Here is a 13,975-nt window from a genome sequence, read left to right as displayed (position 1 = left end):
ATGGTTATAAGCCACCATGTGGGTCCTGGGAAGTGACCATGATCCTCTGTAAGAGCATCCAGTATTCTTAACCACCAAATCATCTTTCCAGCCCCCTCAAGGCGTGTTTCTATCTAAGGACAATAGTATTTTGAGTTTGCCCTGACATCTTGAGGATGAGACTGGCAGGTGTCATAACTAAGCCTTCCTCTTATCTGGGCGTGGGAGATAGAGTACACCCTTGTCCTCATCATGACAGGGCAGAGGTAAAGCTGGATGGATCATTTCTGTTTCCTGTGATCTCTGTGGTTTCCCTGAGAGCCACTCTCTGGAGAATTTAAAAGAGCTTCATTTAACTTCCTTTTCCCTTCTCTGCAAGCCAGGCAATCATAATCACTGCCTGGAACCTGTCCCTCGCATCTGGTCCCATATAGTTTGTGGCTAGACAGAAATGCAAGGGACCACAGGGGACTGATGGGGAATGTCAGTGGTAGCAAGAACCTGAACACAATCCACACCCGTCGCATCTTCATCTACTGGGTTGTTTAGCAAATATTGGCTGAGTTCCTTCTCCATCACAGACTATAGACGGCTTGGAGGAAATCTGTGTCCAGTTTCTTCTCATGCCCTGCAGCTTTAGCGTTCAATGTATTTCTAGGCTTTCTCTCCTTCTCTAGAATTCTAACACTTCCACCTTGGCCCAAGTGGTCATCATCTTTCAGTTGTCTCCGGGTGGGAGCTTGACCCTAGGTGGGGGTAGTTCCTTCAGCTGAGGGCATTTGGTTCTTAAAAAAAAAGAGTGTGCATGATGTAGCTGACAGCTTTCTGAGCTTTCTGCGTTGGGTACTCTAGATCAACCACTCTCAACCTGTGGGTTGAGAACCTTTTGGGGGGCGGGGTTGAACAACTTTTTCATGGTGGGGGGAATCTAGCATATTAGATATCCTACATAACAGATATTTCCATTATGGTTCATAACAGTAGCTAAATTATAGCTATGGAGTAGCAACAAAATAATTTTGTTTCACCACAACATGAGGAACTGTATTCAAGAGTCATAGTGTGGGGAAGGTTGAGAGCCACTACTCCAGATGGTATCCTGTGTCACCAGTGGCCGATGGATAGACAGACTGATGGACAGATATAGATAGATTTAACCAGAATTGATCTACAGCATGAGCCACTACCATGTGTTCTACACTCTTATCTTTTCTCCCTTTTGGTGGTTGCTTTGGGCCTGGGGCCTTGTGCATCCTGGGCAAGTGTGTTCTATCACTGAGCAACACTTTTTCAGCCCTTCTATTTGATTTGATTTGATTTATTTTGTTTTCATTATTCTGGAAATGCATATTTGAAAAGAGAAAAGAAAATCACAGCACTAGTTGGGACCAGTGGGGGTTGGCATTGAATGCTGTGACAATTCGAAGGGGGAGGGAGGGTATTGATTTGCAACTAAAAACATTGAAGCTGCTTTTCTCAGTAGAAAGGATTGTCTCTAAGCTAATCCAAAAGAGAAGGCGCTTTGGAAGGGGGGTGGAGGTGGTGCCCAGACTGTCTGATCCAGCATGTGTGCGCCATTGGAAAAACCGTGTGTCAGTGACCCAGAAATGAAAGGCGCTCTTCCAGGCTAGCCTCAGGCAAGCAGCTCCACGGCTTCCACATTTTCAGTAGAAAACAAAGACACCGAGGTGAGGCTTCTGCAGCCATTTCTGTGGAGACCATTGTTTTCCTCCTGCATTCATTTTTAGAGAGCAGACAAAGGAAAGGCCTAAGCGGGCTTCAGTGAGTCACAGTTTTTGCCTTGGTGTTGAATTATTTTATATGGAAGAAGAACCAGCATAGTTCTTTACAACAAATGGCACAGAGGGAAGTGGAAAGGGAAAAGAGTGGACTGGGTCTGACTCACAGCCTTCAGCACCACACCCAGCTTCTGCACTCTGTGTGTGTGTGTGTGTGTGTGTGTGTGTGTGTGTGTGTGTGTGTGTGTACATACCTCAGGTTTTTAATGATCTTGAGGTCAGCTGACTCCTAACCATTCCCGGAAGGTCTGCCCTAATCGAGATAGTAATCAGCTTTGACACCCTCTGGTGACATACAAGGCAGCTCCTGCTCAGCAAGGTCCTCCCTGATCCTTTTTGGTCCTTCCTGACCATCAGAGTTTGACAGCTCAGGAGCTTCGCTGCTCCACTGTGAGGATGCCTTTGCCTGGGCCTGGGCCAAAGCTTTCATTGTTCCATTTTCGTGCGGGACTTCATTTAAGCCTAACCTGCCATCTCAGGGTGGCATCATTCATGTGTCAGCTCCATCAAAAGTCCGTCTTTCAGCTTGAAAGTGAAATTTAAGGTGGAGTGTAGAGGTGTTCCTTCATTTTTCGCATTCCTAGTGAACACTTTAAAATAATGAAGCCACACACATACAAAAAATCATGTCCCCTCCTTTGTTTTAAAATAGCAGTGATGTCTATGGATTTCAAACCAAGACCTGGCCAGTGCCTTCTGTGTGAAATTTACCAGGGATCAATTTTCTCCTCTGCTCTCTGCTCTCTGGCCTCGGCACCACACAGTAGGATAGCTATGCTCTGTACAAGCTGCTACTCTTTACTTAGACCTTGAGGTATCCTTTTAAAAATTATTCCCTCAAAGAAGAGCCTGTGATTCCAAAGTAGTTAAAAAACCTCACACATAATGTCTCCAATTCTATTTTGGCAGAAATACCCCACAGACATCCATGGGGAGAAAGGGACTCAAAATGTGTGTCTAGACTTGGGTGACCAAGTTCCTAACCAGAGGAAGTTCCAGTTAAGATTTGATTCCAGGGGCAGCGCTACAAATTATACTAGTGGGAGGAGAAAGGAGAAAGAGACAGGAAGGCAAATGGTGATACTTTGGGCATCACGCAATGATGTGAACATGGATGTGTTCCCTGGTAGCACTGACTGTCCAGGATAGAAGTCTTAATTAAATCTAGAAAAAAGTAGACAGGCTGCAGGAACAAGAAGGCAAAGGATGCCCTAGATGTAGAAGACAGACCAGTGGCTAATAACAATACCCCCTCTCTCCTTCTCTCTCTCCCCTTCCCCCTCTCTCTCACATACATACACACACACACACACACACACACACACACACACACACACACACACACACACACACACACACACACTAGAGTTGACCAAGACAGAACCAGTGGGCCTCTACTGAGCTGGTTTCCACAAAAGTGACCAGCCCTTGGGAGGAACACTGCTTGCCACTAGCAAGGGCCTTTGCCCAGCCCAAGGGGACCGAACTGTAAAAAGTTAGGTGACATCAAAGCGAACCCCTGTGTTTGTCCACAGGCACCCTTCTCTCCGTTCTTTACAGGAAAAACAACATCGTTCATGATGTGGTTAGCAGTCAAAGCTGGGTATGGGTCTCACCCTGAAGCCAGTAGCAACACCATCCTAATATCCCTCCAGCCACCAACCCTCTGACAGCTATTTGGGGCACACCAAGAGAACGTTGTGGCCACTGTACCCTCCTGTGACCTTGACTGCTTTAACTCAGGAGAGTCCCCAGCCTGTGTGCTGGGTCCTAGTAGCACTTCTCATCTCCGTCATTTTCAGATACCCCTGGAAGATGACTTTAAACTCACCATTCCTGTCCTGGTCCCCATGCTAAGTGTTGGCTCCACGAGCTTATCAGAGCTCAGCTGACAGCAACTCAAGCCAGTTGATTTTCTTAATTTTTTTTTCCAGTTGTGAGGGTTGAACCTAAGACCTTGTGTGTACTGGACTTACTCTACTGCCAAGCCACACTCTCAGCCCAAAATTGAAAATATTTTAAAAACCTGGAAGAAAGTCTCTTCAGTTCCTGTTTCCTGAGATTTACTTATTCCCTCCACCCAGGCTGGTCTCCACCTCTGTGTGAATGTGAATCTGACTCTCTCATAAGCCCTTGTCTAGTGCTCTTGAGAGAAAGAGAATCGAATTGTCCAACCCTTCCATTTCATCGACCTGAGAAGCCCTGTATAAATGAGTCAAAGTGATGACAGAATGGGTAGTTTTTTTTTAAAGCAAATCAAATACCAACTAGAACTAGATCTTCAAACATCCTAATTTCTGTGTGTCTATCTGAGCTTCTGACTGTCTGGTTGCTCACATATTGTACCATTGACCTGGGCATTGATTTGTATGGGGTTGGAATGGAAACTAACACTGTACATCACAACTAAACCTTTTGAAATTCTTATTTTTTTCTTACAGGGTCGTCATGTCAAAACGGGCCAGCTTGCTGCCATTAAGGTTATGGACGTCACAGGGGTAAGGCATTTTTATCCTGTTATCTCATTAGCTATAGAGCTGTAATGAAAAAGTGAGTGGAAAAACATTTGCCAGAAAAGTAGTCTTCTTATATATTCCAGATCCTTCTCCGTTTGTCATTCATGTAGAGAAATAAGAATCTACAACAGCCAACTGAGCAGGCCAGGAATAAATCACCCCAATTTAAGTCCAATGCTACACGCTGCCTTAGGTCCTTAGACTGAGTACTGTGTGCTGATAATTTACATATGCATGACCATGGATATTTGCATATGAAGCCAGAGCAAGGATTCTAAGACATTAAAACTATAACGCTGAGATTACAAAGAGACGAGTCGTAACTGTTTCCCTAAGGGCTGCCCAACACTGAAGGAGAGGAGAGATGGGATAGCTATAAAATCCTTATACTGCACTTATCATGAACATTTTCTAAAACAAATGGTTTTTGATCAAATAATCACATAACTGCAAATTCCTATTTCTTAGAGAGCAAGTCTAAACTTCTGCCTGGATGATCAAAGCAATCTAATATTCCTCTAGACATTACTTTAAATGCAACCTAATGCTTTCAGTCTTTTTTTGCTTGGTCTAATTTAAAATATTTTAATAACCTTTCAAAGTTATAGAGTGGAAATCAGACTTTAAAGGATTCACAGAACATCAAAAATATGTTAATAATTTTCTATTGTCCTGGGAATTTTTCTAAGATGTCTGTCTTTTGCACATAAAAGCTGAAAGACCAAAGTCTTCATTTGGCCAGAAGTGAAATATTGAATATAAATAGTCATCCAGTCAATGAACCACACAAAGATATCAATAACTAAGAAATAGACTGAAAAAAAATACAGTTTGTTGGCACATTAACCATTAAGCCATACCCTTTAGACAGAATCTTTTATCATTGGTAAATATGAGTTGTAAGGCTTTCCAAAAGACTATCCCACTAATCTTCATAAGTATCAACATTGTATTGACTTATTTATTTATTCCTTATTTATTATTGATCTAGATTTCTCTCTAAATTATACTTTACAGTTTAATTAATAAAAGGAAAATCTTGTTCCTGTATACTTATTGCCAGTTGAGTGACACTCTAAAATGATTATTACTAGTTTTATGGGTTTGCATTTTTTACTATCTTTAGTACATTGTTTCAATTTCAATGACTCCAAACTAATTCAAATATTTGACCTCTGTTAGTTGGTAAGGTCATTTGGCATGGAATAAGAATGCATGTGGATTGGAGTTATTAAGCATGGTAAAGGTGTCTTTTTCCTGTCATGTTAAAAAGAATCTAGAGGTTTACAATTTAAATATTTAGTGCTAATTGTGAAGCTGATAAAAATCTAGAGTCTCTGTAGAGACAGGCCTCTGAGCATTCCTTTGGGAATTATCTTGATTTTATTGTGATAAGAAGACCTACCCACTCTGAGTGGTACCATTCCCCTGGCTGGGATCCAGGTCTGTTTAAGTGGAGCGAGAGAACTGAGTAGCAGCATGAATTCACTCTCTGCTTCCTGACTATAGATGTAATGTGGCTCCTTCCAATTCCTGCCCCCTAGACCTACCTGCTATGATGGCTGGACCCTTGAACTATGATCTCCACTAAACTCCTTCTCCCTTAATTTGCTTTTGTCAAAGTATTTATCACAGCAACTAGGACAGAAACTTAACCATCAGGGGTGTTTGACAGCAGTGTAGTAAAAGAGAGGATGGCTTTATCCTTTTATTCTGTCACTTTAACTCACAGCCTCCCTACTGACTAAGGTCACATTATAGTTTGGTATGACTACGAATACATCCCTGGTAGAAAAATAGAGAAAAGTCCCTTTCAGTGAATTATTTTTTTTTCTTGAATGTCTAGCAGTGTATCCAGCCAAAAATACAGGTTCTCTGGAAATGGGTCCATGAGCCCTAACCCCGACTAAGAAACTATATACAGTTGATGGTTAAGGAAGACTCAGCTTCTTTAAAGGGTATGGTTCCTGGTAGGTCCACCATACTCCAGAAGATGCCCCTACATCCAGGAGATTATAGACAGCACAAATTAAGAAGAGGAGACAGAAGTGGGAGATGGGGATGTGGCAGTGCATCTGGAAGGAATTAAGGGAGAGATTGGGGTGAAATAATGAAATGTGTTATATAAAACTCTCAAAGAATTAATTAAATTGTTTTTTAAAAGAACAAAAGAAAAGTTTCTAAGGTGTCCAGAAGGAGTAAAATGGAGGATGTGTAGGTTGCTTCTGACTATGCAATATGCTTCTAAGAAATCACCAGAAAAGAAAGAAATATAGCTTCTATAAGTTGGTATTAAAGGAGTGGGTATTGGAATAGTGCATTAGCAGGATATGACACAGAAACAGAAATCTAGTATTGTGAGCCTCTATTTGGAAGCTCATAATAAATATGTAGGCCTTTTGACAAAGCTCCAACTACAAAACAAATCAGAATTTGTTTGGCAGTTTTGCTGAAATCATAGTAATCGATCATCCTTAGATTGAGTTATATTTCTGCATAATAAGATACACTTGACAGCTTAGCGACTGATGGTTGTGATGGATCCAGGATGACCACACTCAGAACGTGTGACTCAAGTTCTGTTGTGTGGCTCTGCAGAGGGAGAGCTGAGTTCTGCAGACAGCATAGATGGGACTGCATATCGTTATTTTATCGATGTGAAGGTGGGAATTGAGGATGATGAATGTTGTTCTCCCAGTGTAGGGATTTCTAGGTGAGGTTTTAAATTGTTCCAAGAACCATTCTTAGGAGTTAGTGCTGGCCACCTTGTGTGCAGTAAAAACTATTACTTAGTTATATAACCTGGCATTTGCAGATTCACATGAAGGAATACCAGCTAGCCCTTTCTCGACTGGGTTTCTGTTGGCAAGTAAGCCCTTTGAAAAATGATTTGACAGCTTTTCTCTCAATTGCCCAGGGCTAGTAGAGACAGAGGATACCATTCTGTGTTTCAAAGTGCCAGCCCATTACATAAAACAGGCACTTTATGGTGTTTGTTCTGTTCTTTTGGTGAACACATTTCAGAAGAGCTGGACGCATTTCTGTGATTTGGTCACAGCATTGACTCTTATTTAACCATTGACCCTCAACAAAGGCAGATGTGGTGTACAGCAGGAAATAGGTTTATTATTGCCCTGCTGTCTGAGGCAGGATCCAGTGAGCTTAGCATCATGTCCCTGCCCATCACCGTCAGCAACAGCTTTCCCTCTGTTAAACTCTGATGTTCTCTTTAGAAAGCAATCGATTCAATTTTGTGGTGTTGTCCTTTGTGTGTTATGGAATCCGGTGCAAACGCTTCTCGACAATTATTTTAATTGGGCTCATTATGGTTGTTCTGTTCAAAGCTGAAATGAGTTCTCAAAGGTCGCCTTTGTTGATTGTGTTCTGTGACCTACTGCAAAGTGACTGTAGTTTATCACAATGAAATTGATGAGGCCATAAGCTTGAAATTAAATTTCAAAGTCTTGATTTTTATCATGGAATCTTTCCTTTTATAGAAAACAGTCACAAAGAAGACCAAATCCAGTGCCTCCATCCTTCCAGTTTTAGTTCTGCGACACTGCAAGAATTGCCAAATTGGCTTCCAAGTTACTGCTTATGCTCCATCTTGGTCTTCAGAGTCCTTTTAAGTTGCCCAGATCATTATGGAAAGTCTATTTTCGATTCCTTGTGAAAATTCCCTCACCACTGCACTTGAAGCTTGAAGCTTACCAAGAGGACGTAGTCCTTTTAGAGTGATAATCCTCAAAGTGCACTGTCGCCATCAGTGGACCCTCAGTAGTTCTGTGGTATCCACAAAACATGCAGATTCCCTCCTCTGCTGTAGAATCCCCTTGGATTCTCCATCTTTTATATGCTCCTTTAAGAGATGCACTAGACTGGAGAGTTAGCTCAGCAGTTAAGAGTATACAGTGCTCTTTCAGAAGACCTGAATTTGGTTCCTAGTACTCATATTATAGGAAGCTCCAAGGACATCCCATGCTCTGAACTTCATGGGCATCTGGACTCAGATGTACATACCCACATGAAGACACGCATACATATATATCATTTAAAATGATAAAAATAGCTCTTCAAAAAGAAAGAAAGATGCCACACTACCAAAGGTAGGGCTTTCTGTAGGGGGGATTTGTATCTACTTTCTTCTGGCCACCAGGTGTGAGACCAAGTATAATAAATGTTCCCATTTTTGAGTTTAAATTATTGTTAAATTAATGATGACCTTCATCTAGTACATAATGAAATAATAACAGTTTCTAAACTGACTTGACGTGGTTACACTAGTCAAGGCATCTTGAGTTGAATTATCATCTCCGTTCACATTGAAGGAAGGGAACTTAGCAAGGTCCAGAAAGACGCATGGTATGGGGTGAGTTCCATCTCTGGGCTCTACTTTTGACTCTAATTTCTTCATTACTGTGAGTACAAAAGTGCTGGAAGGAATGAGTTGGTCTTTCTTGGATCCACATGTTCTCTCAGTGTTTCTCAGCCACATGTGGCTTGGATACCTGGCTCTGCAAGACCATAGGGAAGGTAATTAACTCCTTAAAGGGGAATCTGAGAGCTAGGAGAGAAGTAACTGAAGAGGAGGGTGGATAGATAAAACAGGGGAATTCCATTCACATCCAAGCATCATAGTTCATGTCATGTGGCATGGCATGGCATGGCATCATAATATATTCAGACTCATTTGGTCTTTCAATGTCATTCTAGTTATTTTTATTCCAACTCCAAATAAATGATATTAGTAGCTAACATGATAGAAAATTTCCTAAGTTACTTTAAATGCTGTGTATATACATATTTACATATATATTTATATAGTTGATATAGATAGTTGATATTTATACATACATATATATGTATATATATATACATATACACACACACACACACACACACACACACACACACACACACACACACACATATATATGATTCCCTCAATTACTTACAAAACAGGTTGTTTTAATTTGGCCCATTTTAGAGATGTAGAACCCAGACATATTAAGTAGCTTGCTCAATGTAGCACGGCTATTAAAATGTCATGCAATTTAATACCACCCTTTAATCACACACTTTTAACTTCAGAGCTCTATACAAGGTAGAAGTATATTTACTGATTATTTCGGGTGAGTATTTTCTCACTGATGTATTCAATAAACATTCCTACTACTTTATGACAGGTACTGAAAATTTAAAACTGAAAAACTGGTCATTCATCTGAGCAGGACCTCATGCTAAGCATAACCTTACTCCAAATATCCACAAAGATCTTATAAAAAATTATGAATATAGTTACCCATCTTCTTTGATGAGTCTGTTATCTGAAGCTAAACCCAGGATATTCCACATGTAAAGCGTTCCCAGCTAAGAATGCAGAGTGTGCCAAGGGCTGAGAGACAGCACGTTCTGGAAATTGGGTATCATTTGGTTTTGATGTTTAAAACAACCAAGAAGAGATTGATACAAGATAAATCTGAACAGAGGCCTCATAGCTCAGTGGTTAAAAGTCTTGCAGAGGACCCATATTTGGTTCCCAGTATCATTCATGTTGAACAGCTCACAGCTGACTGTAATGCCAGGTTTAGGGGATCTGACTCTGAGAGTACCTGTACACACACACACACACACACACAAGCACACAGCACACAAGCACACATATGCATACACACACACACACACAAGCACACAGCACACAAGCACACATATGCATATACAAAATTTAAAAATAAAAATACATCTTTAAAATAGATAAATATGGACAAATCCTGAAGGGATTAAATACTATGACAAGGTTTTCAAGGTTTTTTTTTCTTCCCAATATACCACTTTGATCAAATAGTCCTAAGGAAAAACAATGTAGCCATGAGTTATAAGAGGTTTTATCTTGTTAGAAACTGAGCTTAGAAGCTATTAAGTCTTGATCTCTTTCCCAAAATAATGCCAAACCCCAGAACAGAGCCTGTGGCCAGTGTGCTTTGCCTGCTGGAAGGATCCCCACAAGCCCTGCTTTCTGGGGTTCCTACTTCTGCCTTTTTGAGTCCTGGTAGGTGCAGAATGTGACCAGCCCTATCTCTTTGGGAAGACTACAGTAGAGGCCTTTCCCCAGTGGTGCTAGTAGAATGCTTTGTACATTGTCAAAGGGCTCAGTAAATGTTTGCTGAAATGATCACACACACACACACACACACTCACACACACACACACACACACACAGAGATCCAGTGTATATTGTTTGGTAAAGTCAAGGAGACATACTGTTCCAAATATGCTTGGTTCTTTACTCCCAAAGGTGAGACATTCTATGGTGTGATTAATAACATAACATATACTAATAATATATTAAGCTCAGTGGCCCAAAGCAAAGTAAAATGACTAACCCAGATCACTTACTGTGAACCAGACATCACCATTGTAATACACAAAACTCAAGGAAGCCGCCCAAGTGGATATTGTTATTATTTTCATTTGACAAATAAAGAATCGAAACTGTAAAGCTTAAGTAACAGATATACAGATGTCCCAAGCTTGGCTTGAGGACAAAATGGTATGTGATGTATAATGCGTGAGCCGTATTATATCCTTAAACATGATTTCAATTAGTCCCGGTGAGCACAGACTGAATGAAGCAGAGTTAGGCAAGCATGAAGACTGTTTTAGAGTTTGCACTGGAATTTTGTCATCGTATGTGGGACAGTAGCCTGTCCTGTGAGTTCCACGCAATTCTTGACTTAAGTCAGTCTGTGCGACTCTCTCGTGCTCAGTCCTGACTTGTTTCCCTAAGGTGCTGTGTTGCTGGCCTCAGCCTGAATAATAAGCTTCTTCCAAAGTTAAGTACCACAATGAGACAAGACAAGACAGTGGGGCCACATTCCAGAAATTGGACACCGAGACCACTCACCCATAAGAGAAGGAATGAATTGCTATATTCAGTGTCAATATTTAGTGGCAGACAGGGATACCACCTTCCAGAATCTCAATATTCCAACACCCTCAAAAGACTAACTCATAAGCAATAACTTTAGTCAAAGAGTCAATTCACTTTCGAGAAGCAGACAAAAGATAGAGAGGGAAATTCAAGAGAAAACTAGGTGGGTAGGTAGAAAATGTCCACTGATAAAGTGACGACTACATGAGATTCACAGTAGGTAGGCTTTGCTTAGGGAAGAAAAGGGATTCAGGAAGGGCACACCCGTATGTGTAACCACCCCAAACCTAGACATACCCCACTGAGGCTCACCTGCAGGAGAGGCCCTGGGGGCCACTCTGGTAGGATTATTCAAGTAGATGTCTTTAAGAGGCAGAATATGTCAATGACGTACATGATACAACTTTTCAAAGGGAAGAGATAAATGTCTCAGTCTTCATTATTCCCTCTCCCTTTGGGACCACATCCCTGTGCTGTGGCTGTGGCTTTGTACTGCATGCAGATACATGGAATGTCAGATGCCCACTCCACACACATACCGGCATCTGCCATGACCCCACTGCAGCCTGGATTGGTGGCTTTTGTGTGTCAGGGTCTCTGTGTATATTCTTGCATGCTGAGTGTGTGGGTTGGGTTTAGGACTTGCGTGTGTGCGTGCTCATGGGACAGAGCTTACAACAAAGTGGTGGAAGGAGTGAGGCAGAGTGACAGGCAGAGTGAGGACAAACAGCCAACACCTCCAACTTAAAAAAAAAAAAAACCTGCATGGTGATTGGTATTTGACAGTGCCTTATATCTGTTGATCTGTTGCTGCTCGTAACAGTTGATCAAAACTCCAGTTGTTTCTCTGAACTCTTTAATGGTATTCACAAGTATGCAGATAGAAAATAGACATACAGAAGTTTCAAGGCTTGGCGTCCTTGTCCAGGGCTGTCAATCCAGGGCTTCAGGAAAGTTTCTGACTAGCGAACATGTGGTCATCTATAGTTTCATGTCTCTCCTTTGTGATGAGAACCCCTCATCTTTTCTGGTCTCTCTTGTTTGGGGCTTTGAATTCTTTGTAGTTTAATTTTCTCATCAGTATTTTGACTGTTTTCTTAATGACTTAAATCTTATATTTTGGTTTTCTCTCCATGAAGTCATTTTTCCTTGAAAACTTATCGACCGGAAAGCGTTCTCAAGCAAGGAATAGGAACAGGGTGCTGCCTCGTTCTGTATCTACTCACAGATTGTTAATGCAGAGCCTGGCATGTAGTAGGTGCTTCATGAAATACAATACAGGTGCGAATAGAAAAGAACAGAGGAAGCAAAAAGTAGAAAACTAGACCAGATTGAAATCCAAGTTGCAGGTCACAAAACCATGGTAGTTACCTTTCCTGACAACCACAACCAAAGAGGACATTGTCAATGGCACAGTTTTCCCCGGTAGAAAAGGTCATTTATTTCAATTCTGATAGCTGTTGGTTGAACTGTAGGCCTAGGATACTTGAGGATACAAGGCCTCTAATTTCCAAGGGATGTCAGCCAAATGATTGAGTGAATGACATTATTGCCAGAGCTGAAAGAGAGACCCCATGGAGAGAGAAAAACCCTACAATCAGGCTCATCTGACCAGACATCTAGCTGAGACATTTTAGTGTATTCTGGGCCTATTGCTTATCCTCGCTGGGCTACACCTATAGGCATGAATAATACCTCTTCTCTCATACAGTTAGGCAAATCTATATTCACTTGTAAAATGCTTAATATAGAGAGACATCTCTGTGTCTCTTGCAGACATATTTTCATCTTTCCATGGCATGATAGTCCTCTTGGGAAGCAATACACAATACCCCATCTGCATAAGAGCCTTGGAAACTATGATGTCAGAAAAATGATGTCATTCCCAATGACATAGGCCATGCTTTCCCTCTCTTCATCAGTGACATCACTGCCACTTCCTCTTTGAGCTTAGCTCAAACTTGTGTTTCTTGATGCCAGTGATATCAGCTTCCACATACTCTCATGAAGGCGTGTGTGCGCACGCGCGCATGTGTGTGTGTGTGTGTTTCTTGCATGTTCTTGTTGTTGTTGTTGTTGTTGTTGCTGCTGTTTAATTCTGGTTTGTTTGCTTTTTTGCTTTTCCTATTTGGAGAAAGGGGAAGGGCATGAAGTTGGATGGGTGAGGAGGTGATGGGAAGGATCTGGGAGGAGGATGAGGGAAGAAAAGTGATCAGAATATATTTATAAAAAATGAATTTTCAATATAAATAAGTAATAAATAAACAAAAGCACCTACATACTTTACATCAACTTTGAGTACACCAAAAAGGGCCAGCCTTCTTTTTGGCATGGTGTAGAGCCCTACTCATACACAGAATACTGTCATATATGAAAATTCTAATGACATTTCAAGGCAAACAGTTTGAAAATAACATTTGTAACTATTTAAAGAAATGTAAAATTTGGATATGAAACAAAAAGACAATAAGACATTAAAGACAATGTGACTTTAGATTTCATAAATTTGAATTTTATATTTCTTTGTTGTTGAAGTTTTTTTCATATAATATATTCTGATCATGATTTCTCCTCTTCCAATACCTCCCAGATCCCCCACCTCCACAACGCACCCAACTCCATGCCTTCTTTCTCTCTCTTTAAGAGACAAACAACAGAAACAAATTAACATAGAGAAAACACAAGAAACACACACACATAAACACAAATATATACACCACAGAATTAGAAAACATAATACAAGAGGAGAA

The 13,975-nt window shown here is 41.0% G+C and overlaps 1 protein-coding gene across 1 annotated transcript in view; it reads left to right on the top strand.

Annotated features, from left to right (window-relative positions):
- Tnik (TRAF2 and NCK interacting kinase) overlaps positions 1 to 13,975 on the top strand; it is a 392,340-nt gene that overhangs the window by 224,947 nt on the left and 153,418 nt on the right. Inside the window, 1 exon segment of the mRNA XM_032898578.1 lies at positions 4,220 to 4,276. Coding sequence (XP_032754469.1) covers positions 4,220 to 4,276 — 57 coding nt within the window.

The sequence above is a fragment of the Rattus rattus genome, chromosome 3 (assembly GCF_011064425.1).
Source record: "Rattus rattus isolate New Zealand chromosome 3, Rrattus_CSIRO_v1, whole genome shotgun sequence".
Taxonomy (NCBI): domain Eukaryota; kingdom Metazoa; phylum Chordata; class Mammalia; order Rodentia; family Muridae; genus Rattus; species Rattus rattus.
This window is presented reverse-complemented; position numbering and strand designations above follow the sequence as displayed.